General features: G+C 48.4%; 1 protein-coding gene across 4 annotated transcripts in view; it reads right to left on the bottom strand.

The window, feature by feature from the left end:
- The window catches only part of Sdk1 (sidekick cell adhesion molecule 1), a 986,485-nt gene that overhangs the window by 33,431 nt on the left and 929,862 nt on the right, over window positions 1-23,192 (bottom strand). For all 4 annotated transcript variants that reach the window (XM_063271861.1, XM_039089863.2, XM_039089864.2 and 1 more), the window contains 3 exons: window positions 20,673-20,810; window positions 12,413-12,574; window positions 9,651-9,776 (listed from right to left, as the gene is read on the bottom strand). In XM_063271861.1, coding sequence (XP_063127931.1) covers window positions 9,651-9,776; window positions 12,413-12,574; window positions 20,673-20,810 — 426 coding nt within the window. The remainder of the gene's footprint in view (window positions 1-9,650; window positions 9,777-12,412; window positions 12,575-20,672; window positions 20,811-23,192) is intronic.

Genomic DNA, 23,192 nt, shown 5'->3' on the forward strand with positions numbered 1-23,192 from the left:
ACATGAGGGATTGCAAATAAAATATAAATTATTCCCCGAGGAGGCTGCTGTTAAAAAGGTGGGTGCAGAGTCTAAATTGTTCCTATGGTGTAGTAATCCTTCCCAAGTTCAATTTCCTCTTACAGGTGAAAGTACGTGGGACTTGAAAAAGCAGGTGATCTGGGGAGGAAAAGCCCACTGAATATACATGTGCACACAGTTGCTGTTTTTACGGCCCCAGGGTGATGGAGAGTGAAGACTCCCTGCACCGCCTTTGCAGAAGGTGCACTCGGATGGATTAGCTCAATGGTAAACAGAAGGAGAGCGCCAGTGTGTGAGTCTGTGTTTGCTCAGGGTTTAGACTTTGCCCTGCGGAAGCCCTGATAGTCACAGGTTAATGAACGAGGTGAAGCTGATCGTTCTAAAGGCATCAGCAGAGAGTAGAGCCTTGTGATTCACTCCTACATATTAACATCGTTGGTTGTTGTTCATCAAGAGACCTGTCGGGTGGCAATGTCACAACGGCAAACCGTAGCATAGGTGGTCCCTCCTCCTACCTAAAATAACAAGGCTTATATGTACAGAACGGATGACAGTGTGGCATGCACACACACACACACATACACTCACACACACACATGCATGCGTGTTTATGTGAGTTATGTCCTGTGTGTGCAGGTGCCTTTGGCATCCAGAAGAGGGCGTTGGAACCCCTGAGCTGGAGTTATTGCCAGTTGAGAGCCTGAAATAGATGCTGGGAACCAAACTCAGATCCTCTGTAAGAGTAGTGGGCAATATTAAGCACTGAGCCATCCCTCCAGCTCTGGTTTATATTTCTTAGGTGAATTTTGCTTAAGAACAGTCTAGAGTGATAATGCATTTAATACATGTGGTCTGCAGAGCCCTGGACCCCCTCTGATGCCCCCCGGTTCACCTATGAATGTTCAGGGCCCATTCTGGTAGGACGCTCTTCTGCCCTTCGGTGGATCAGGAGAGTCTCTGATCTCATAGGCCATGTACATCCAAGGATAGGAGGGAGAGAGAGCAAGAACATACCCCTCCCAACTCCAACACACATTCCAGGAGGGGACAGTTGCTCTGCCCATGACTTGTAGAACACATGCTCAGTTTACTTCACTGTTTATAGCCCAGGGCTCTTGAATTTTTTTTTTTTTGGTTCTTTTTTTCGGAGCTGGGGACTGAACCCAGGGCCTTGCGCTTCCTAGGCAAGCGCTCTACCACTGAGCTAAATCCCCAACCCCGCTCTTGAATTTTTAAAGAATTCAATAAACACTGATTCTTATTATCTGTCTATCCATCTACCCATCAACCCAACCATCCATCCACTTAACACCCATCCACTCACATCTACTTATTGCCTGCTCATCCACCCATCCACCTATCCACACCCCGTCACTCCTCTACTTATTCACTGACTCACCTACACATCTACCCATCCATCCACTCACCCATCAACGCACTCACCTATCATCCATCAACCCACCTACCATTCCACCTGTTCATCCATCCATTCATCATTCATCCATTCATCACCCATTCACACCATCCATCCATTCATCATCCATCCACTCACTCAACTACTAACCCATCCATCCATGTATCCACCCACACACTCATACATACACCTATTTACTAACTCACCCATTCATCTACCCATTCACCCACACACTCATTGACGTACCATTCGTCTATCTATCCACTCATCTGCCTACGAACCCACCCATCTCTCTGCCCACCAACCAAAATACCCACCAACCATTCACTTGCTCATCTACCTACCCATCTATTTACCCCTACAGGCAGCCATCTTTGCTTCACATGGCCTCCCTCAGACCCCAACTCCATCAGACTTTCAGTAAACAAGGACCAGCCCTATTTTACTTGGTGCTTGGCTCCCAGGCTCTAGATGTTGAATGGATTGTGGCAAGTTTTCCATTAAAACAATAATATTATGCTATAAGAGTCTGAAGACAGAAATGCAGACTTGCAAGCTGGCTGTTGTTCAACCCTCTGAAGTTAAGGAGAATGTCTGAGACTGAGACATCTCTATGTCATCTGAAGTCTGAACACCTATGTGGTGATCTCTCTCTATGTCCTTCCTTAATGCTGTGCTGTGACATGGGACAAACACCATCTCCTCTGCTTCTATTGCCACCCAAAGACTGTATTTGACTTTAAGAGCTCTGTCATAGCTCCGGGAACTCTGTGCATGTTTTATAAAAAAATTTTTTAAAATATTGATATAGGATATCAACACTGAGCGATTTATTCAGCCATCTACTTACACTCAAAAACGGGAGAGGGTGGTGTGGTGCCAAGATAATTTCCTTCCGAATTAACAGAAGAGAATGTTTGCATTTTTTATTTTGCTTAATTCTGCCTTTGAAAATTAGCATATCATACATGGATTATAATTCACTGAGCTATTTATCCATACCAATATTTCACAGCGATCACCAGTGGGTTAAAAAAAAAAACAACAAACCCTTGGCAGCTGTGAGAACGGCCACTGTTTCCCAACTGTGGGTTGTTTTTCCCGTTTTTATTGTACTGCTAAATATCTCAATAAATCAGTGATGGAGAAAATACCTCCACAAATTTGTGAGAAAAATAACATTACAGAACTATTAACAATAATGAGATTTGTGAGAAGATCCCCAGTGCCTGGACTTCCATCTCAGAACAGGAGAGGACAGCATGGTTGTTTTTATCTCAAGAGAACGCTGGGCACTGAGTGCAGGTGACCCACGTGTCACCACTCTGTGCCCTGGCCAGAAGGGATCAGCCATCACCCTTCACACATCTCACACACAAGGCCAGGTCTACTGGCTGGTCCTGGGATGGATCTGAAAGGATGAATTCCTAGGTGACATGTGTCCTAGGTGACTGTCCCCTGGGTGACAGGCCTATTGTATAGCTGGTCCCCCAAGTGACTGACTTGTCCCCTGGGTGACTGCTCAGTCACTGGGTAATGGGTGTCCTGGGTGACAGACCCCCTAGGTGATGGGTCTCTTAGATGATCCCTAGACAGTTAACACATGTCAGATTCACCTCTGCCTGGTCCCCAGATGCCTGATCCTTTGATAGCATCGAGAGATAATTCCATGGGTGACCTTTGGTTCCTGGTGACTGATTCTCAGAATAAACTGACCCTTGACTGACTGACTGATCCCCTAGGTGATTGATCTCTGCATGACTGGTCCTCAAATGACTGATCTCTGGATGAATCCTCAGGTGACTGACCCCTGGATACTCTTCTCTGAGCGACTCCTCCATGACTGATCACCAGTAACTGATTCCTGGACGATCAATCTTGATTCTTAGCTCACTGTCGGAGAAAGTCTGCCTGGAGGTCTTAAGAAAGCAGCGAGGAAGCACCAGGATAAAAACTGTGAATGTTCCTGAGGAAGCGTCACTGTCACCGCAGACCTAACATCTCACAAAGATGAGTGGAACTGCGGAGTTCTGCTCTCTGCATGGGTGTTCCTTAGAGAACACAGACTCTGATTTTTCCTTCTCCACTGTGCTGTTCACCCTGAGAGAGGAGAATGGAGGTCTTAAAAACAGAAGGCTCTTCCAGTATAAACACAGCTGCTGTCAAAGGCTATGCTTGGTTCTAGAGGATGGAAAGAATCAGTTCTTAGCTCTCCATGCCTGCATCTCCCCAGCTCCAATGTAGGAGATGCATTTGTTCATAGGCTACGCCATCTTTTCTGAACCAAGGCAGGGCCCGATGCAGCATTACCAAGGGGCCTTGGCTGGATGTATCCTTCAACATCCAGGCATAGCGCTGTAGGTGTCGGGGGCAGACGGTGTGCAGATACCAAAGTTTGATTTCATGGCCAATTAAACAGGGTCTCCATGCTGAATGAAACTGTCACTCACCACTAAGTTACACAGCCAACAGCCTGACCAGCATCCTGACCAGCAGCCTGCAGTACTGAGTGAGTAGATGTTTGGCAGTTGTTTATTTCTTAAGCGCTGCCTTTTCTCTTTGTATGAATGTTTAAGCTAGGAGGTGAGGCTTAAATACAGCTGCTAATAAAAAAAAAAGCCTTTTGTCTGGTCCTTGCCCAAGGTAGCAGACAGCACTTGGTGTGTGTAGCAATGGCCAGTGAAAGAGACTGATCCAGGAAAGGACACCCAGGCATTTTGGGTGAGGGTAGGGAGGACACACACACACACACACACACACACACACAGAGAGAGAGAGAGAGAGAGAGAGAGAGAGAGAGAGAGAGAGAGAGAGAGAGAGAATGTGTTGATGTGTTGACATGACTCAGAGCTCCAGCTGAGGTCTACTTGCTGTACCATCTCAAACTTTCAAAGAATATGAATATCTATCTATCTATCTATCTATCTATCTATCTATCTATCTATCTATCTATCTATCTATCTTCCATCCACCCGCCCCCACCAACCCATTCACCCATCCATTCATCCACCCATCCATCCATCCACCCATACCCACCCATCCATCCATCCATCCATCTATCCATCCATCCATCCATCTACCTACCCATCCATCCATCCATCCATCCATCCATCCATCCACCTACCTACCTATCACGTGTGCACTTGCATGTGTGCATGTGTGTTGCATGTGTGCATGTGTGCATGTGTGCATGTGTACATGCGCAGATGCCATTTCTCAGGTACTATCCCCTCGGCTTTAGAGGCAGGATCTCGCAGTGCCTTGCTGACTTATTTGATCTTAAGGAGCACAGGTTGTAGGAATCTAAGTCTAGGCCTCGTGCTTGTAATGCAAGCACTTCATCAACTGAGCCATCTCCCCAGCTTGGTACTAGTTAATTTTGAAACTGGGTCTGCCTACCTAGGTAGCCTGGGCTGGCCTAGAATTCACTATCCTCCTGCCTCATCCTCTGGAATGCTGGGAAGACAGGTCGGCCACCAGGCCCAGCTGGAAAGTATTGGTTTTCTTCTTTGTTCAGTTAAAATTCACCCCACCAAGAACTGAAAGTCACAATGAATGGGAAAGGACTTGGGGTGCACCCAGGAGGGTGGACAGGCCCTGCCCCTTGTATGCAGGCTAAGGCATCATCTGTGAGAACAGCAATATAATGTCTGCCCGCCTTGGGTGCGTCCTAAATATATATTTCATGGCCGCTTTGGAGAGGAAAGTATATTTATAATGCCTTTAGTGCCATTCCAGTGTATTGTGTAAATATGTAAATTAGCCTCTGAGAGCTACACAGCAAAATGCCTTGGAAAATTTTCGTGAATAAATCATTCGAGTCTGCCCCCACCACATAGCTGCTTTCCAGATGCCTTTTGCGACACAATTCCAGGGGAGATGCGCTCAAAATTTAGAGAAATGAACCCAGCTGGTCAGCCATCCTGGTGGAGCTTGATGGCCATGTCCTCCGGCTGCACTCAGGGATCACCCGCTCTAGAGTAAGAGGCTCTGTGATGCAGCCTGAGGCCACTGCCATCAGCACTGTGGGGTGGAGCAGCCACGGCCTCCTCGCAAAGGCTTCAGGGGTGAAGACAGGGATGGGGACAGATGGGGGACACAGTGTTCACAGGGGCAGGCAGGGATGGACACATCAGGCTGAACAGACCATCTGGGCCATGGGACACCTAAGTGTCTCTCTCCCCTGGATGCCAGTCAGGCAGGGCTCTGCCTGGAGAAGGCCTTGCCAAGGAGCTTCAGTGGAGAAAATGAGAAGATACAGTGTTTAATGGTTTGTGTAATGAGGCCTGAAATAGATGACAGCTGAGATCCAGAGGCCCCTGGGTCCCAGCAAGGTGTTTAAATATTGACGATCTATAAAAGCTCACGTGTCACTGTGAGCTGGGGCCGGCTTGGGTTGTAAAGGGGACGGGATAGCTTGCTGTGTTAGTTTTTCAGTGGAAGACCCCGGTCCAGCAGCCCACCACGGTCAGGTTATCAGCATTCACAAGGGGACATGGTTGGCGATCGCCTTCCAGTATTGGTGGCAGGACATAGAGTCACTGCAGAGGGCCAGTTGGCTGTCCTTGGGGTCATGGTGAGGACCAAATGATCAGAGGACCTTCACTGATTTGATGACTCCTGTCTCTAGAGCTGGTCAATGCCTTACTCCTTGGATATCAGCTAATCCAGCAAGGGGAAGCCAAAGATTCTTTTCCTTTTCCCTTCCTCCCTTCCTCCCTCCCTCCCTCGCTCCCTCTCTTCTTCCTCTCTTCGTCCCTTTCTCTCTTCCTTCGTGTACTTTCATTCTCCGACAATTTCACATCTTATAACATTTCCCCACTGCCCTCCAGGAAGACGTTTTAAAAGGTGTGCTTGTTCTGCATGAGTGTGTGGGTATAGTCATGTCCATACAGGCATGAGCACCATGCACCATGGGCATGTGCATGTGCGTGTTGTAGAACATGTATGCAGGTCAGAGGATATCTCTGGCCCTTAGCTCCCTCTTTATCTGAAACGATATCTCGTTTGCTTACATTATGCCAGCGACTAGCCAGCTCACGAGCTTTCGGCGACTCTCCCATCTCCACCTCCCAGCTCATTGTGGGAGCACCAGGTCGCAGACGGCCTGCTAGATCCACAGTTTAGGTAGGCTCTAAGGCTGGGTAATCCTGTGGCCCTTTAGTCCAGTTCCTCATAGTGTGGTAAGTCCCAACAGTAAAATCATCTCGTTCCTACTTCGTGACTGTAATTTTGCCACTGTTATGAATTGCAATGTAAGTACCTGTGCTCTCTGGTGGCCTTAGCAAGTCCTGTGAAAGAGTCATTGATCCCCACAAGGGTTGTGACCCACAGGTTAAGGACCTCTGCTCTAAGGCTTTAGACTCTGGTCATCACACTTGTGCATCAGGTACTTTAGCCACTAGGCAATCTCCCCAGGGCGACTTCCCAGTCTATTTCCCCTTAGATGTTTCCAGAACACACTTCTAACTTAAAACCATCCAGAAGCAACATGGGAGGGGGAAGGGAGGAGAATTATGTCCCCAGGATGTGGCATCGAGGCTCTTCCCCTGTTGTCTCACAGCCTTCTTAAATACCAGACCAAAATGGCTCCTAACACAGAATCCCATCCGGCACTGGGGAGAAAATGCCTTCCTGAAGAGAACCTGGTGTTTCATCTGTGTTCATGCTTGGGTGTTCCTTGTGAGCCTTGTGACCATCTGAAGGTCATGGTGAGGCTACTTAGCATTCTCCATGCTTGGGACTTCCCCTAACCCAGAGCTCCCAGTTACCACCCAACTCAAACCACCAGAAACTCACTTTCCAATAACATCCACCCTTCATCACTGAAGGGGACGTGCACACACAGTAGGTACGAATGTAGATTAGTTCTGCTACTGAGGAGAATAGGATGGGAGTCCTCAAAAATCTAAAAACAAGACTGCAGATGATCCAGCTGTCTGGGTGCTGGCTGTACAGCCAAAGAAAATGAGGTTAGTATGTCAAATATAGATAGCTTTGCCATCTAAGATAGGAAGTCAGCCTAGAGGTCTGTCAGTGGATGAATGGAAGAAGGAAGTGTGATTTAAATACTCAAGGAAGCATTGCTTAGCCATAAGAAGAGTCAAGTTCTGTCCTTTGTAGCAAAATGTATGGAGCTGGAGGAGACCATGGTAAGTTAAATAACATAGGCACAGGAATACAAGTATTTGCACTCTGTCTCAAATGTAGGGACCAGTGAAGAAATACAATATGGAGGCAGAACATGAGTTACTAAGGATCGCTGTGGTTGGGTGTGGTCAGTGCATGCTCTTGTGGCACCATGCTTGGCATATAACCTGCCTCCTACAGGCTTGTGGGCTGAATGCTTGGTTACCAACTGGGGGAACTATTTCAGAGGTGGACCTAGCTAGAGGAAGTAGGCCACTGTCAGTGGGCCCTTGTCCCAGGCCCCTTCCTGTCTCTCTGCTTCCTGTCTACCAGGAAGTAAACAGTTCCCCTCTACTATGCTCTCCTGCTAACATGTACAGCCAAATGTATGGGACTAAGTGACCACAGACCGAACCCTCCGAGACGTGAGCTAAGACAAGTCTTCCTTCCTTAAGCTCCTCAGTCCCAGCTGTGTGAAGGTAACAGAGCATACAGAAAAATACCACACTGTGGGCTGGGATGTGGACCAGGTGGGAGAGCATGCAAAAAGTCCTGGGTTCCAGCCACTACATAAAACTCCATAGAATGATGTACACCTACGATCCCAGCACTCGGGAGGTGGTGGCAGGAGGATCACTCTTGGCTACACGGAGAGTACAAGGCCAACCTGAGTTGCATGGGACACTCTCAAAAAACGAAAACACACTGAATCCCATTAATATGTAATTGATACTTCTTTTTTTTTTTCAGAGCTGGGGAGCGAACCCAGGGCCTTGTGCTTGTTAGGCAAGTGCTCTACCACTGAGCTAAATCCCCAACCCCGAGACTTCTTTTAAAATGAGCAAGAGAGGGCTGGAATGATGGCTCAGGGGGTAAGAACACTGGGTGCTCTACCATAGTACCTGGGTTTGACTCCTGGCACCTAACTGGTGACTCTAGTTACCAATGTTCTCGTCTCACCTCCTCAAGCATCAGGTACACATGTGGTGCACAGATATACATGCAAGCAAAACACTTGTATGTATATAATAAAAATAAAATGATTTCTTAAAAAGTGAGCAAGATATAAAAAAGGTAAGGAGGAAGAAGGTAGGGCAGGAGTAGTTCTGTGCGTGCTCATGTGTGTGCACGTGTGTGCATGCGTATGCCTATGTGTATGTGTACAGGTGCATATGTGTGAGAGTGTATGTGTACACACACATGCATGTTCAAGGGTGCATGTGCTGGTGTGTGGATGTGTGTGCATATGTCTGCATGTGAGCATGTGTGAGTGGGCACGTGGTGTATGCTCCTTGTGTGTGGCTGTTCACATCCCTGTGCACACACACAGGCCAGAGAAGGATATCAGGTGCCCTGATCTGTCACTGTCTGTCTTATTCTCTTGAGACAGGATCTCCCACTGAGCCTGCAGCGAGGCTGGCAGTCAGTAATCCCTAGCAATCCTCCTGTCTCCACCTCCCACAGCACTGGAGGTACAGGTACAGGTGCACATATAGCCACGCCTTGCTTCTGATGTGGTGCTACAGATCTGAACTCAGGTCCTCAGGCTTGCACAGCAAGCTTTCTCACTCAAGCCTTCTCGCCAGCCCAGGAATGGAGCTTAGCCTTCCTTTTCAGGAGCCCAAGAGACACAGAAGTTGATGTGTCGTTTTCTCTATTAATAAGGACGTTTGTAATTATCCGAAGTAAGCGAGGTTCTTTCCACAGGCTGCCAGCATTAGACCCCTGAGACGAGCCTCTGAGACACTTCTAGATCTTCCTGATGAGCCGAAACATCTTCAAGTGTCCTTCGCCTCTCGTCTACCCTTTTCCGAGAGTGACAATTATCATCTTTCGGAGTGTCATGCGGTTAAAGCATCAGAAATTGAATGCCCGAGAGGTTAACAGCACATCTGTGGTTACTAGGCACTCAGAAGAGGAACAAGAAATGAATCTCCTCTTCCACACATGACCCCTACCTCAGCCCTGCTAGGGAAATGCAGGGAGAGGAGGCCGCATGGACCAACTGCCTTCAAAGTGACCAAGATACCACCAGGTGGGCAGTGCCTGATGTCCAGTCAGGATTGCATGGCCCCATGGCTCCTACCTGATGGTCTGGCTTCTATGACGTAGCCTGTAGTGGGTGTGTTCCCTGTGTTCCCTTCTGTCCACTGAAGGGTCAGCTCAGAGGCAGATTTGGTGACAAGGACATTTCTTGGAGATCCTGGGGACCCTGTGGGATAAAAAGAGCAAAGAGAGTAGATATTGGCTTTGAGGGGACTGGGGATCTCTTAGTGGTGACAGAAGTGTTGAGTTTATTAAAGATTTTTAATTACCTATTATGTATCTATGTATCTATATATTTATGTATTTATGTGTCTATGTATCTATGTATCTATCTATGTATCTATGTATCTATCTATGTATCTATGTATCTATCTATGTATCTATGTATCTATCTATGTATCTATGTATCTATCTATGTATCTATGTATCTATGTATGTATGTATGTATGTATGTATGTATGTATGTATGTATCTATCTATCTATCTATCTATCTATCTATCTATCTATCTATCTATGATGTGTGTATATATGCATGCTCTCACCCATACATGTACTGGTGCCTGCAGAGGACAGAAAAGGACACCAAAGTTTTTAGATCAGCAGCTCTTACCCTGTGGATCACAACTGCTTTGGGGGTCTCACACTAAATATCCTGCATGTGCAATATTGACATTATGATTCATAACAGTAGTGAAATTACAGTTATGAAGTAGCAACAAATAATTTTATGTTTGGAGGTTACCACAACATGAGGAACTGTGTTAAAGGGAAGCAGCACCAGGAAGGTTGAGAACTCCTGCCTTAGATCCAGAGTTTACAGAGGGAACTGAACTCGGGTCCCCTGAAAGAGCAACACGCACTCTTGACCACTGAGCCATCTCTCCAGCCCAGGACTGTTTTCAGGACAGGGTTTTGATACACAGCAAAGGTTGGCCCTAACCTTGTGATCTCCCGAGTGCTGGGATTACAGGCATGTGCCACCCTGTTCCTTCCCTCATTCCTCCATGGGTTTGGTATGAGGAGTGAAGGGTCGGTGACTCAGAAAATGTGGACCCAGAGGGAGTGATTTGGGAAGGCCGGTTACACCGTTGTCAGTGTGCGACAGAGCAATTACGATCTGCTCAGGAAGACGCTGAGCGCAGTTAGGATTATCTGCCTGTGAGATCTCCAAGTCTCTGTCCTTTTGTGCTTATATTTAGCTCTGTTTCTTACAGTCTTGATAGGAAAAAGGTTTTGAATGACGCATACACAGGACACAGGAATTTGAGAGACATGTTGGTGAATCTCAGAACATGGCACAGGAACACACATGCACACATATGTTGGCATCTAGAAGAAAAGTTTCAAATGCCCAGTGAAGTCCAAAACTGACTCGTGAAAAATAAATTAATTCAATTAAAAAAGCTGGGCTGGAGAGATGACTGGGTCAGTGAAGTCCCCGTTACACAAGCATGAGGCACAGGGTTGGGATCCCTGGCACCCACGCCAAGCTCAGTACAACTGTGTGTGCATCTTCAATCCTAGCACACAAGAGAGGTGCTGGGCGCTGGGGCATTCTTGGAGCTCACTGGCCACCCTGTCTTGTTGGTTAGTGAGCACAGGGCTCATCAAGAGACCTTGTCTCCAAGAACAGGTGCAAGAGCGATTAGGAAAGGCGCTCAATGTGGACTCCTGGCATCTGCAGGCACACGCTGTGCTTGCAGACTGCAGTGCACACATACAGTACACACATGCATATGCACACACAGAATTTAAGGAAAAGGAGTTGGGGCTGGGTGTGTACCTGTTATTCCTACACAGGGGAGACAGATAAACGAGAGTCCTTTGGATTCCCTGACTGGTCTAGGCAAATTGGCAAGTAATTTGCCAGGATCAGTAAGAGGCCCTTTCTCAAGAAAAATGCAGAGGACAATGGAGAAAGGCGTCCACTGTCAACCTTTGGCTTCCACAGGTGTATACACATACACACATGCTCACACATGCGTGCGAACACACACGTGTGCATGCATGCTCACACATATACATGCATGGGCATTCACACACCCCCCACACACTCATACATGCAGGCACACCCCCCAAAACAAACAAACAGACAAACAGACAGACAGACAGACAGACAAAAATAAAACAGGAGGTAAGCGGACAGACAGAGACGATGTAGGCCAAAAGTTGTCCAGTGCTGTTCTTCAAACACTGGTCTGCCTCTTGGAGTATGAACAAGACTGAAGGGCTGCTGAGGTGGACCAGCCCTCCCTTATAACTCAAGAACACTAGGGGTTTCTTATTCATTTTAATTCAAATATGACTCATAGCTGGACGTGGTGATGTATCCAATTACTTGAGAAACTGAGGTGGGAAGATTGTCCTGAGTTTGAGTCCAGTCTGGGCTACACATAAAGATTGTGTATATTAAAAAGGTTTTATAATTATCATTTAATTTTTCTTAAGGTGTTTTAGTTTGTTTTAGCTAGAAAACAAAAAAAAAAATCTATATACTTAAGACCAAAATCTTGCTTCTATGTATGTAACAAGTGTACTCACAGAAGCTCATGTTCTCTGTAGTTTGCTTTGGATTTTTTAAAACTTTTTTGAGCAGGGTCTCATATAGCTCAGGTTTGCCACAAGCTCTTCAGTGAGGATGGCCTTGGGATTCCAGGTGTGCACTGCTGTGCCTGGCTTATGATGCGTTTTGGAAACTTCCAAGGCATTTTCTGGCTGCTAGACCCCAAAACTTTGTTTGAGAATGTTCCTAAATCCCCATCCACAAAGCAAGTTAGAGCTATGAGGTACAGTCCACTCACCCTCGGCTGGCCCTGCAGTGACATTGGCTTGGAGTTCTGGCCCATAGGCGATGGTTCGCGCCTGAACACGGAAGAAATAGGTCACTCCCTTGGTGAGGTCCCGCACCTTCAGCCACCGTTGCCAGTTCCCTTTCACATCCACGGTCACCACCTTGCTCACGCCTGAAATGGCCACAAAAGTGCAGGGAAGAGGAGGCTAAGCTTGGAGAAGCAATTGAGCACACCTGATCTGTAGCGATAAGAGGGGAGACAGCCCTGGCAGCTCACTAAAGGAGCATTGCTTACAATTAGGAGGACTTTAAACGGTGATCTGGCCAATTTTCATCTGAGATAAGTGTAATTAGAGTTTAAGCTTGATAAGTGACTCTGTCCAAGAAACCACCAGGCCTGTGACAGTCACAAAGGGAATGGCTCAGGCCTCACTGAGGGCAGTGGACAGGAGGGGAAGTGCCTGGGAAGGGCTCCCAGACTGTATCCTGGAGACCACCCTCTTCGCTCTGCTTCCAGCTCCTACAGAGTCCTGCCTCAGTTACAGAGTTGACTGCACACTTCCTGAGTTAGTCAGTATAGAAGGCAGGGTGTGGAAGAGGCTGGATTCAGTTCAAAGGTGAGCTTCCCTCAGTGACCAGTCTGCAGCCTGACACAGCTGACATGTGTGTGACTTGCAAGCCTCAGGCAACTTTTGGGAACATTGCCCAGGTAAGATGGTCTTAAAGCCATGCTTCTGGGTATTGGTCCTTAGTTCAGAGAATGAGGATCACACAAGACAACATTTCTGTACAGAAATATGCAAACAAACCCATAATATTCCATTAAGAACTGTAGTGTCCTCATTCATGGATATGTTTCAGATTCCCTGATTTTTTCCTGAGACTGAGAATATGTGTATGTGAGTGTATACAGGGACATTTACAGACTACATACACATGATTTACCCACAGAACCAGAGTTAATCTGTCTTTTTATGGTACAATGCTGGCATCCTTTGTATATCTCTTTGCAACAACTATTGAGCCTTTATTAAGTCAAATAGGGTTGAGATAAATATGATCATTGTGCAATAGTAGTGACAGTTCATCTGACACCAAGACAGCCAGAGTGGCTAATGAGATGGTAATACACTGACCAAACTTCAGTCTGATTACTAAGATGGCTACTGAGTGGCTAATGGGATTGTAAGAAACACTACATGGATACACTGAACAAACCAGTTTAATTACTGAGATGGCTACTGAGTAACTAGTGGGAGGGTAGGATACACTGTGTGGATACACTGAACAAACTTCAGTTTAATTACTGAGATGGCTACTGAGTAACTAGTGGGAGGGTAGGATACACTGTGTGGATACACTGAACAAACTTCAGTTTTGGGTATGAATCTAGTAAACAATTGACCTGGCGACTGAAACAGCCACTGAGTGGCTAATAAGAGGGTAGTGCATTCAGGATTGATACTCTGGATGAGACAATTCACGTCTTGGCCAACATGAGAAAGGATGGAGGGGGAAATTTGTTGCCCTACTTGACACTGTGCACACTCTATAACTTATAGATAATTTAGTTCTCCGATTTAAATACTTTTGAATTGTGGCTGATTTCCAGTAAATGATACTACAGAGGAAGAATCAAAGAGTAATGAACATCGCTACACAATTAGACAGTGAGATTTAACATTTAGTGGAAAGAGTAAACACTTAAAATTACATAAACATGCGCTTCCCATGGGGGCAAATGAGGTTCTTTGTTTCCATAGGTTTGAAAACAATGCAATGTTTATGTTTTTAAGTTAGGTGAACTCTCAGCTGAGGGACTTCTCTGTCATCCAGGTCAGCCGATGTGTGTCCCTGGAACACTGAGAAGAGTTGGACGTGGGGGATGCTGCCTCCTGCCCAGCACCCCCAGCCTGCCCTCAGTATGAAGAAGAGTACTGAAGTCTGGCCCCTTTAACACCACATGGGGTTCCAGAGGCACTGAAGAACCATCTTATTCTAAAATGATCCGTTGCCTCAGGCCAACAGAGCATGGATCTGTAGTCCCCAGGTCTCCAAAATGCCTCTTAGCTGCTTCATTATGTTCATATTATGTCTTTGATACAAGTTCGCGTCAGCTGAATTATTGCCTTCTGAATTATTTCAGGGTGATTTAAACAACTTCTGTTTGACTCTCCTCGTGGGAGGTGGGGTCTGTGGAAAAATGCGTCTATTTCTGCTCCAAGAACTGGACCCTACCATCATCCATGAAAGAGGCTACAAAGATGGCAGGTCACACAGGGTGGCTGTCACTGCTGGGGTCCTCTCAGACACAAGGTTGTTCTGCAGTGGTGCTGTCTGTGTTTAGAGATGCTTAGTTCTCTCTGGAGCACACATAAACTCATTTAGGGACATTTTATATTTGATTCCATGGAGAGGAAGAGCCAGCCTGGCCTTCCCTCCATCTCGAGTGTGTCAGAATTTTATTTATTCGGTCAATTTTAAAACCATGCCCTGTACTATGAAGCCTTGGGGTACAATCTCATAAAATGCTCCAGTTTAAAACATATTTAAGAAACATAAAAATATCTCTGCCATAAAATCAGATTCCCCAAAACACAGCTCAGTGCTCAAATGGCCTAGTGCTCCGTGTGGCTCAGTGCTCCAGGCTGCATGGGGTCTGCGGGGCATAGCACTGAGTCCTTCAGTGGTGCAACTGTGTGGAACCCCAGGGTGTGGTGTTTTGAAAGCATAGTGCTCCCATAGTATGATACTCTGATGAGTGGTGCTCCCAGTGGTAGGGCGCTATGCTGGTGCAATGCCCCCAGCAGGGTGATTGCTCCCAATGTGTCAACGTCTCTGGTCTTCTTGGTGGTTATCTCCAGGGAAGCAGTGCTCCAGTTTGGTAATATTTCAAGTGGTGCTGTGCTCCCACTGAGGTGGAGCTCCAGTGAGGTGCTCTTCCCAGTTGAGTGATTTCCCAGTCATGTGGCACTCTTGATGGTGGTGGTGCTCTAGTGCGGTGGTCTTTCCATTGGGATGAGGCTCCTCTCGGTGGGGTAGTGAGCCTAGTGAAGGGGTGCTCCTAGCTGGGTGATAGTCCTAGTGTGGTGGTGTTACCCATGGGTTAGTGCTCCCGGGGGTTTCATCCTGTACCCAGCTGAGTGTTTGCTTTTCCATTCCTGACAGTGGCAGGAGAAAATCTGAGATAAATCAGAGCACAGGGCAGAGAAGAGCAAAGGACAAGCGCTTCCTGTCTGCCATTCAGTCAAGAGCAGTCCTAGGTCAGCAGGTGAACAATTGCAAACTCCTTAGCCTCAAGTTATACTGTTCTGTTTCCTTGGCTGATGGTCTAAATTTCTATTTTGAAGAACTAGGGATGAACCCAGGCCTAACATATCTAGGCAGGTACTCTATCACTGAGCCACACCCCAGCCCCTCACTGGGGGATTCTGGGCAGGGGCTCTATCACTGAGTCACACCCCAGCCCCTCACTGGGGGATTCTAGGCAGGGGCTCTACCACTGAGCCACGCCCCCAGCCCCTCACTGGGGGATTCTAGGCAGGGGCTCTACCACTGAGCCACGCCCCCAGCCCCTCACTGGGGGATTCTAGGCAGGGGCTCTACCACTGAGCCACGCCCCCAGCCCCTCACTGGGGGATTCTAGGCAGGGGCTCTACCACTGAGCCACGCCCCCAGCCCCTCACTGGGGGATTCTAGGCAGGGGCTCTACCACTGAGCCACGCCCCAGCCATCACTGGGGGATTCTAGGCAGGGGCTCTACCACTGAGCTATACCCTAATTTTTTCTTTTGAGACAGTGCCTCATGAAGTTGTCTAGGTTGGCCTTCAACTTTCTGTAGTACAGTTGGTCCTCGAACTTCCTTGCTTCCTGCTTCAGCTTCCTGAGTGACTGGAAGTAAAGCCCCATTCTACCAGGCTCCACTCTCCAGGCTTTCTGAGGCTGACAGTCTCCACAGGGAGGTGAGGAGGAAAACTGGCAGCTCAGTGAGCAGCAAAGGTCCCAACTAGGTTATTGTTGTTGGGAACCACACTGGACCCGTGGAGCAGCTGAGTTGCTGAGATGTACCCAGGACCCTCCTCCTGCCCACTTCTGTAACCCATTCCACAGCCCAGTGGCTCCAAAGAACCCTGTTGGTATCTGAAGATGATCACCGAGACATCAAGGCTAACCTGAGCTACACCTAGGCTAACCTGTACTACATAGCAAGATCTGTAAGATTTTTTTTTTCCTCAAAACCACACAAGTACCATCTGGCTTGGATCTTGTTCCTTCTAGATCAACCTCTGACGGGCTCGTTTAGTTGATCCTGGATCAGGTCTTGGTCTGTGTCACACAGGGAGGCTCAGCTGACTGTTCATCAAGGCAAGGGAGATGCTGACTCATCTTGCAGGCCTGTTCAGGTATGTGTGCTTGTGTGCATGAACACGTGTGTATGTCTGTTTTGCACATACATGTGAGCATGTGCCAGAGAGAGAAAGAATAGGCAAGTAGGGCTCTAATGTGTCCTTTGAGCTCTCATGATGGCTGAACTCTACTAGCCATAATCAGAGTAAGCTGCTTAGGGGTGTGGGCTCAGAAGGCTTGAGTGGGGAGATCATGGTCAGTCTTGCAGGCCCATTCCTGGCTCTTGTGGCTTAGTTGCTGCTGTCTACAGGCAACTCTGCAGCACCACTGGCTGGGTGGTGCGCTCTGACCACCGACATGCTGGAAGGTTGAGCCAGGGATCAACCAGGACAGACACAAGTGGAGGTGAGGATGTGCCAGGTCTGTGAATGGTCCAGACCCAGGGCTACAGAGAGAGTCTGAGGCTAGCCTGGGGTACAGAGCATGTTTTGAGTCTAGCCTGGGCTGCATCATAACAGCAACTGACTCAGAACAAGCAAAAGCAAGGATGTGGGCATCTGGATAACTTTTCCTTGAACTGTGTGCTGAGGCCCTGGCTGTCCTTGTCCTTGTCCTTGGCCAACAAGGGGCCACAGAGCCACTGTTCCATCCTCCCATCCTAGTTCCCAGCTAGGCACAGATAGCACCAATGGCAGGAACATTCATGATGAAGGAGCCAGGCCTTTCCACACATGGAGAGGCGATGGCAGTGACAGAACACCTTGTCACTTATGGACAGAGGTGAAAATGGGTGCAACTGAAGTGACTCCGCCAGCTGTTACCCGGGAAATGACAGGCACACCGCCGGCCGTGCAGCCAGAGCTCTGTCTGGAATCGCGGGCACTTGAACTCCAGCATGGGCTGTCAGGAATGCGTGCTCCCCCCTTCTCTCTCTGCTGTGAGCTTCAGAATCCTGCACAGGCACTGGACTGCCTGGGTTCAAGTCTCATCCTTCTTCCTCAGTCTTGAAGTCCAGGGCTGGAGTAAATGAATAGAGGCCTCGAGGGGCCCATGAGATGTCCCCATAGATAGACATTTGCTGCCAAGCCTGGTGACCTCCTGGAAGTGGCTTTCTGATTTTCACATGCATGCCATGCCACAAGGGTGTGCATGTACATGTGTATGTGCATGCGTGCACATGTGCACCCACAAACAAATTTAAAATGCAATTTAAAAAAGATGGACTTTAAGATCAGTTTCTCTCTCTCTCTCTCTCTCTCTCTCTCTCTCTCCCTCCCTCCCTCCCTCCCTCCCTCCCCCTATCTGTCATCCCTCTCTTTCTTCCTCCCCCTCTGTGTGTGTGTGTGTGTGTGTATGTGTGTGTACATGTGTGGTGGAGGAGGTGATCATGTATGTGCATGAGTGTTCATGTATGTGTAGGAACCACAACAATGTTGGGTATCTTTCCACTGGTGTTACAGTACCTCCTACAGGCACTGAGGCTCTCTGAGTAGCCTAGGCTGGTTGACTACAGCATTCTAGGGGTCCCCTTCTCTGTTCCTTCCCAGTGTTGGGATTATAAATAAATGTCACCACACACACATTTCTATGTGAATGCTAGGGACTGAACTCAGATCCTCATGCTTGGAAGGCAAGTGCTTTACTGACTGAGCTCTCTCTAGCCTCCTAAACTCAGTTTGTTTGCAAAACGTACACTGAAGTTACAGCTCAGCATCAGGCTGTCACAAGGGCATGGACACCGGGATGCTGGGTGACAGGTGAGTAGCACTGTGCAGGGGACACAGTATGCACTCGATAAGTACTTCCCACCACTCAGATGATGTCTTAGCTACAGGGATCGAATGTGACAGAACACACTGTCATGAAAGATGACCAGGTACTCCTAGCTCCAGCAATGTAGGAAAACTAGAGACCCAGGGTCAGTGGCTGGGAGGAGATTTTAGAGCTTTGCAGAAAGCCAGAATTGTCTGGGGTTGAAGGGTAGGGCGTACAGAGAGAGGGAAGCCCAGATCGCATGAAAGAATGGTAGTCTTTGGGACAGTCTTTGGAGGGCAGGTACTAGAGTTGGCTAAGGGCAGAAGGCCTGCGCTCCCAGACTGTGTGACACAGGGTTGTTGGAGATGCAGGAAGTCATTAACACAGGACACAAACACACGATGAATGGGATACTCAAGCTAGCTTTGATTACAAAGGGCATAGGTCAAGTAGAGCCATGATCCTGACAGTCACTTCTCCATTGTTTACTCCAACTGTTTGCGCTCTCTCTTTCCCTCTCCCTCCACACCCCCTCTCTGTATGTGCGTGTGTGTGCGCTCGTGTGTGTGTGTGTGTGTGTGTGTGTGTGTGTGTTGGGAAGGAACCCTACTGAACAGATAGGAAGGTCTTTGGGAAGTCTCCCATCACCTCTCTGCTGGCCATGCAAGAACAATGGGCGTGTCTACTGGAAATCTGTCCTCAGACCTTGAAGGTAGGTAGCCCTGCACAAACCACTTGTTGCTCACTCTGGAAAGAGAGCCACCCAGTAGGACCACGGAACACTGCCCGTCCAGTGTCATTTTGGATTCTTAGAACCCAATCTACAGACTATCTCTTCCGCCGTGCACGAAGCTCATCGATTTGCCCAGAAACCCTGGGCTTTTTCTTTCTCTCATTTCACAGCTCTGATTTGGGATGCAGCTCAGAATTGATGGTGCAAAAGCCTAAGGCCATAGTTTATGGTGAGCATTCTGTCTTTCTTAGTGTATCATAAAATAACGGCAAATCTTCTTGTCAAAGGCATCAGAGATCCGATGCAATAAAATCGAGGACTTGAATGTTCTCTTTCAAACCAACTTCCCACTCCATGTGACTGTTTATGTCAAAAGGAAACTCTTGACCATGGCTTTAAATGGACAGCCATTATTACCTGGTCAGCTGCTTATGTACTGTTTCCTCCTGGACATTAACTTATCCCTGTTTTACCGTCTATCTGTGTACATGACCAGGAGAGGTGAGATTTGAACCAGGCTTGACCTGTAGAGACAGGTCGCACTGGGGTGCGCACTGGGGTGGGGAAGAAAGGCCACGGAGCCCTCAATGGACACAGGAACAAATGGGTAAAAGATGCAACCAGAGACAGGACTCAAATAAGACCCAGAGGCCGGGTTGACAGCCAGGTACCTGGTGCATGACTAGGTCCTTAGAAGCCACAACCTTAATCTGCCACTTCCTGCTGACCCACCATATTGCCTCCCCCAGGCTGCCTAGGCAGAATGCTGGTCAGAGTCCCCACTGCTATCTCACATCATTACTGTAGGGTCCCTGGATCTGCTCTCCCAAAGCCATCTGTGATCGATCTGTGAGAACATTCTTAGGGGAACAACAACCTACTTTTTTTTTTTTTTTTTTTTTTTTAGAAAAAATTATTTATTTTATGTGAGTGTACTGTAGCTGTCTTCAGACACACCAGAAGAGTACATGGGATCCCACTACAGATGGTTGTGAGCCATCATGAATATGGTTGCTGGGAACTGAACTCAGGACCTCTGGGAGAGCAGTCAGTGCTCTTAACCACTGAGCCCTCTTTCCAACCCAACAGCCTGCTTTTTAACCCATGGTATTCGGACCATGGTGTTTACCAGCCAGCTCCAGAGTTTCTCACTTGTCACTGGAACCCATCAGTTCATCTAGTCATTTGGTTAGTAAGCCCTAGGCCGGTCTCCAGCTCCCCAGAACAGGATTGGGCGTCGCCCTAGCTAGAGTTTGACATGGGTCTAGGGGTTCATTTCAGGTTCTCATGTTTGTACTTCAAGTACTAGCAGCTGAACACCTCCCCAGCCCCTCCATTCCACCTTCCCAGCTTCTCGCAAGCTCGAGTAGGATGCTCTCTCTCTGTGGATCCTGGAGTAGAGCCTACTGTGCGCCATCCCCAACCCCTGCCTTACCTTGCACTGGTGCTAAGGGTTCATACACCACTCGATAGCCCTGTAGGATGCCGTTGGCTGCCGATGGCTCCCCCCAGGATACGTTGAGTGTGGTAGATGTTATTTCTGAGAATTCCAAGAAGCTTGGGGGCCCTGGAGCTGGGAAGATAGAGCACAGGGCTACAGAGTAAAGATCAGCCCAGAGCCTTTGTGGATCACCCACTCAGGGCCATGCCTCCCTAAGGGACAGGCAAGAAGCGTGGCCCCTCCCAGAAGACCATGGAGGATGATGGAGTTGAACCACAAGGGATCTGTGAGGTGAAAGACCAGAATGAATTATAGCCATGAACGGAAGATAAAGTGCCAGCAGTTCTATCTCGAGAGGCCACAGGGAATGCTGGGTCCTGCTTTTAGGGAAAGAGGAAGTGCCATGGTAGATGGGTTTCCTCTCACCTCCCTTCACTTTTCCATACCCTCCTCCTTCCCCATTTCATCTGTCCATTCCCCCCTCTCCTCTCTCTTCCTAATCCTTCTCTCCCATGGCGGGGGATGGGGTGGTGGTAGAGGTAGTAGTGGTGGGTGGAGGTGGTGGGAGGTGGGAGGTGGGAGGTGGGAGGTGGCCGAGTGGAGGTGTTGGTGGGTGGGTGGCAGTGGTGGTGACTGCTGCCATGCTGATTCTTCTACTTGGAATTCCACTGATACCCTGGCTTCTCAAAGACCAGTTAGACAGAGACAGGGGGAAACCTGACCAACCCATAAAGGCTGTTGGCATGTATAGAAGCCCTTGGGTGCAGCCATGTGGGGCCTGTTCGCTCATCAGGGTTGTGTAGGAGAGCGTGTGTAGGGGCTACCCTCACACATCCCACTAGGCTTCTGGTCTCCTCTGAGTGCCTAACTGCAGCCATGTCCAATCTCCCCTTGCTACACCTCAAATGTCCTGACCTACCAGGCCTTGGTACCCCCCCCCCCCAATGACCCAGCCATTGCTCTCTTCCCTACAAATCTACTCACATCCCTACAGCTCCAATCCCTAACTGAAAAACAGGAGAATTGGGCTGCTTAGGTGCCAGACACAGCAGCAGGAACAGCCATGGCTCTCTGCTCATGGACCCCTAACAAGATGTAACACCAGGAGCTGTATAGGTGGGTGGAATGTTATAGAGTGCTGGTAGGCCCTTTGTTTTTGCCCAGCAGGCTCCAAGGCCTCACTGTTCTGCCTTAGATTTCCTGTTTTGTTTTCCTTTCCTTCCCTTCCCTTTCCTCTGAGAGAGTTTCTCCGTGTAGCCCTGGCTGCCCTAGAACTCCCCTGTAGACCAGGCTGGCCTCAAACTCAGAGTTCCTGCCTGCCTCTGCCTCCCAAGTGCTAGGATTAAAGGCATGTGCCACCACCACACCCAGCTAACCTCCTGGCAATACCACTGCTCTTCAGGATGAGTGGTGGGTGGTGCACATAGAGGCTGTGCCCTGTGTGTGGATGGCTCTTAGCCGGGCTGTCCTGTCAGCACAGCTCCCCTGGTGGTTTAGGTGGGAAACGTCCTCCAGAGTCTCAAGTGTTTGGACTGTCAATCCCAGCAGATGGCGCTGTTTGGGAAAGGCTGTAGACCCTTTAGGAGGTGGAGGGAGCAATCATTGCAGTCAGGCCTTGGGGCTTCCTAGCTTGGCCCTACTTTCTGTTCACTCTGCCTCCTGACTGCAGATGCAAAGTGACCGGGGTCTCAATTTCATGCTTCTGCCTCCATGTGTCCCCCTACAATAGATACAGTGTTTCCCTTAGAACCATGAGCCCAAACATACCCTCCCTAGCATCCTGAAGCTGCTTTTGTTGGGGTATTTTTTTTTATCACAGCAAGAGGAGAAGTAAATAAACTCTGTAAGGGGGAGGCAGGCGGCTTAGTGGCAGCTGTTGAGCTATTCTAGGCATGGTCTAGGGACCTTGACTAGGCCAGGAGCAGGGAAACAGACTAGGCTGGGGCTAGGGGGCCTGTCTGGGGTACCTGCCTGGGGCTGGGGGGCCTTCTGGGGCTGGTGGGGGTTGTCTGGGGCTGGAGGGCCTGGGCCCTAGCCTCCATGCACAAGGAACTCAGCTCTTAGAGACCTAGATACACATGGGGCAGCTCTAAGAGAGAACACCAAAGGGAACTCTGGGTCGGGAAGAAGACCTAGCTACAGGCACAGCCCTTCCTCCTTCCAGTGATTTTGAAGTGTTAGAAGAAAATATGCTGCTTCAGCCTAGCTACGGCAACCTTAACACCACCCAGGCCCTGGGAAATAATAAATAATAAGTAAATAATAATAATAATCTACTGCTCTAAATTTCAAGTTCTCTCCCTTGCTCTTCCTCCCTCTCCTGCCTTCCTTCTTCCATTTTTTTTTTTTTTTGAGACAGTGTCTCATGTAACTCGGGCTGGCTTGGTTCTTAATGTGTCGCTAAGGACAACTTTGAACTCGGTATCCTCCCATCTCCCAGACGCTTAGATTAAACACAAGTGCCACAATGCCTACCTAGATTCTGAAGTGCTGGATGGAACCCAGGGCCTGGAG

The sequence above is a fragment of the Rattus norvegicus genome, chromosome 12, assembly GCF_036323735.1.
Source record: "Rattus norvegicus strain BN/NHsdMcwi chromosome 12, GRCr8, whole genome shotgun sequence".
Lineage (NCBI taxonomy): Eukaryota > Metazoa > Chordata > Mammalia > Rodentia > Muridae > Rattus > Rattus norvegicus.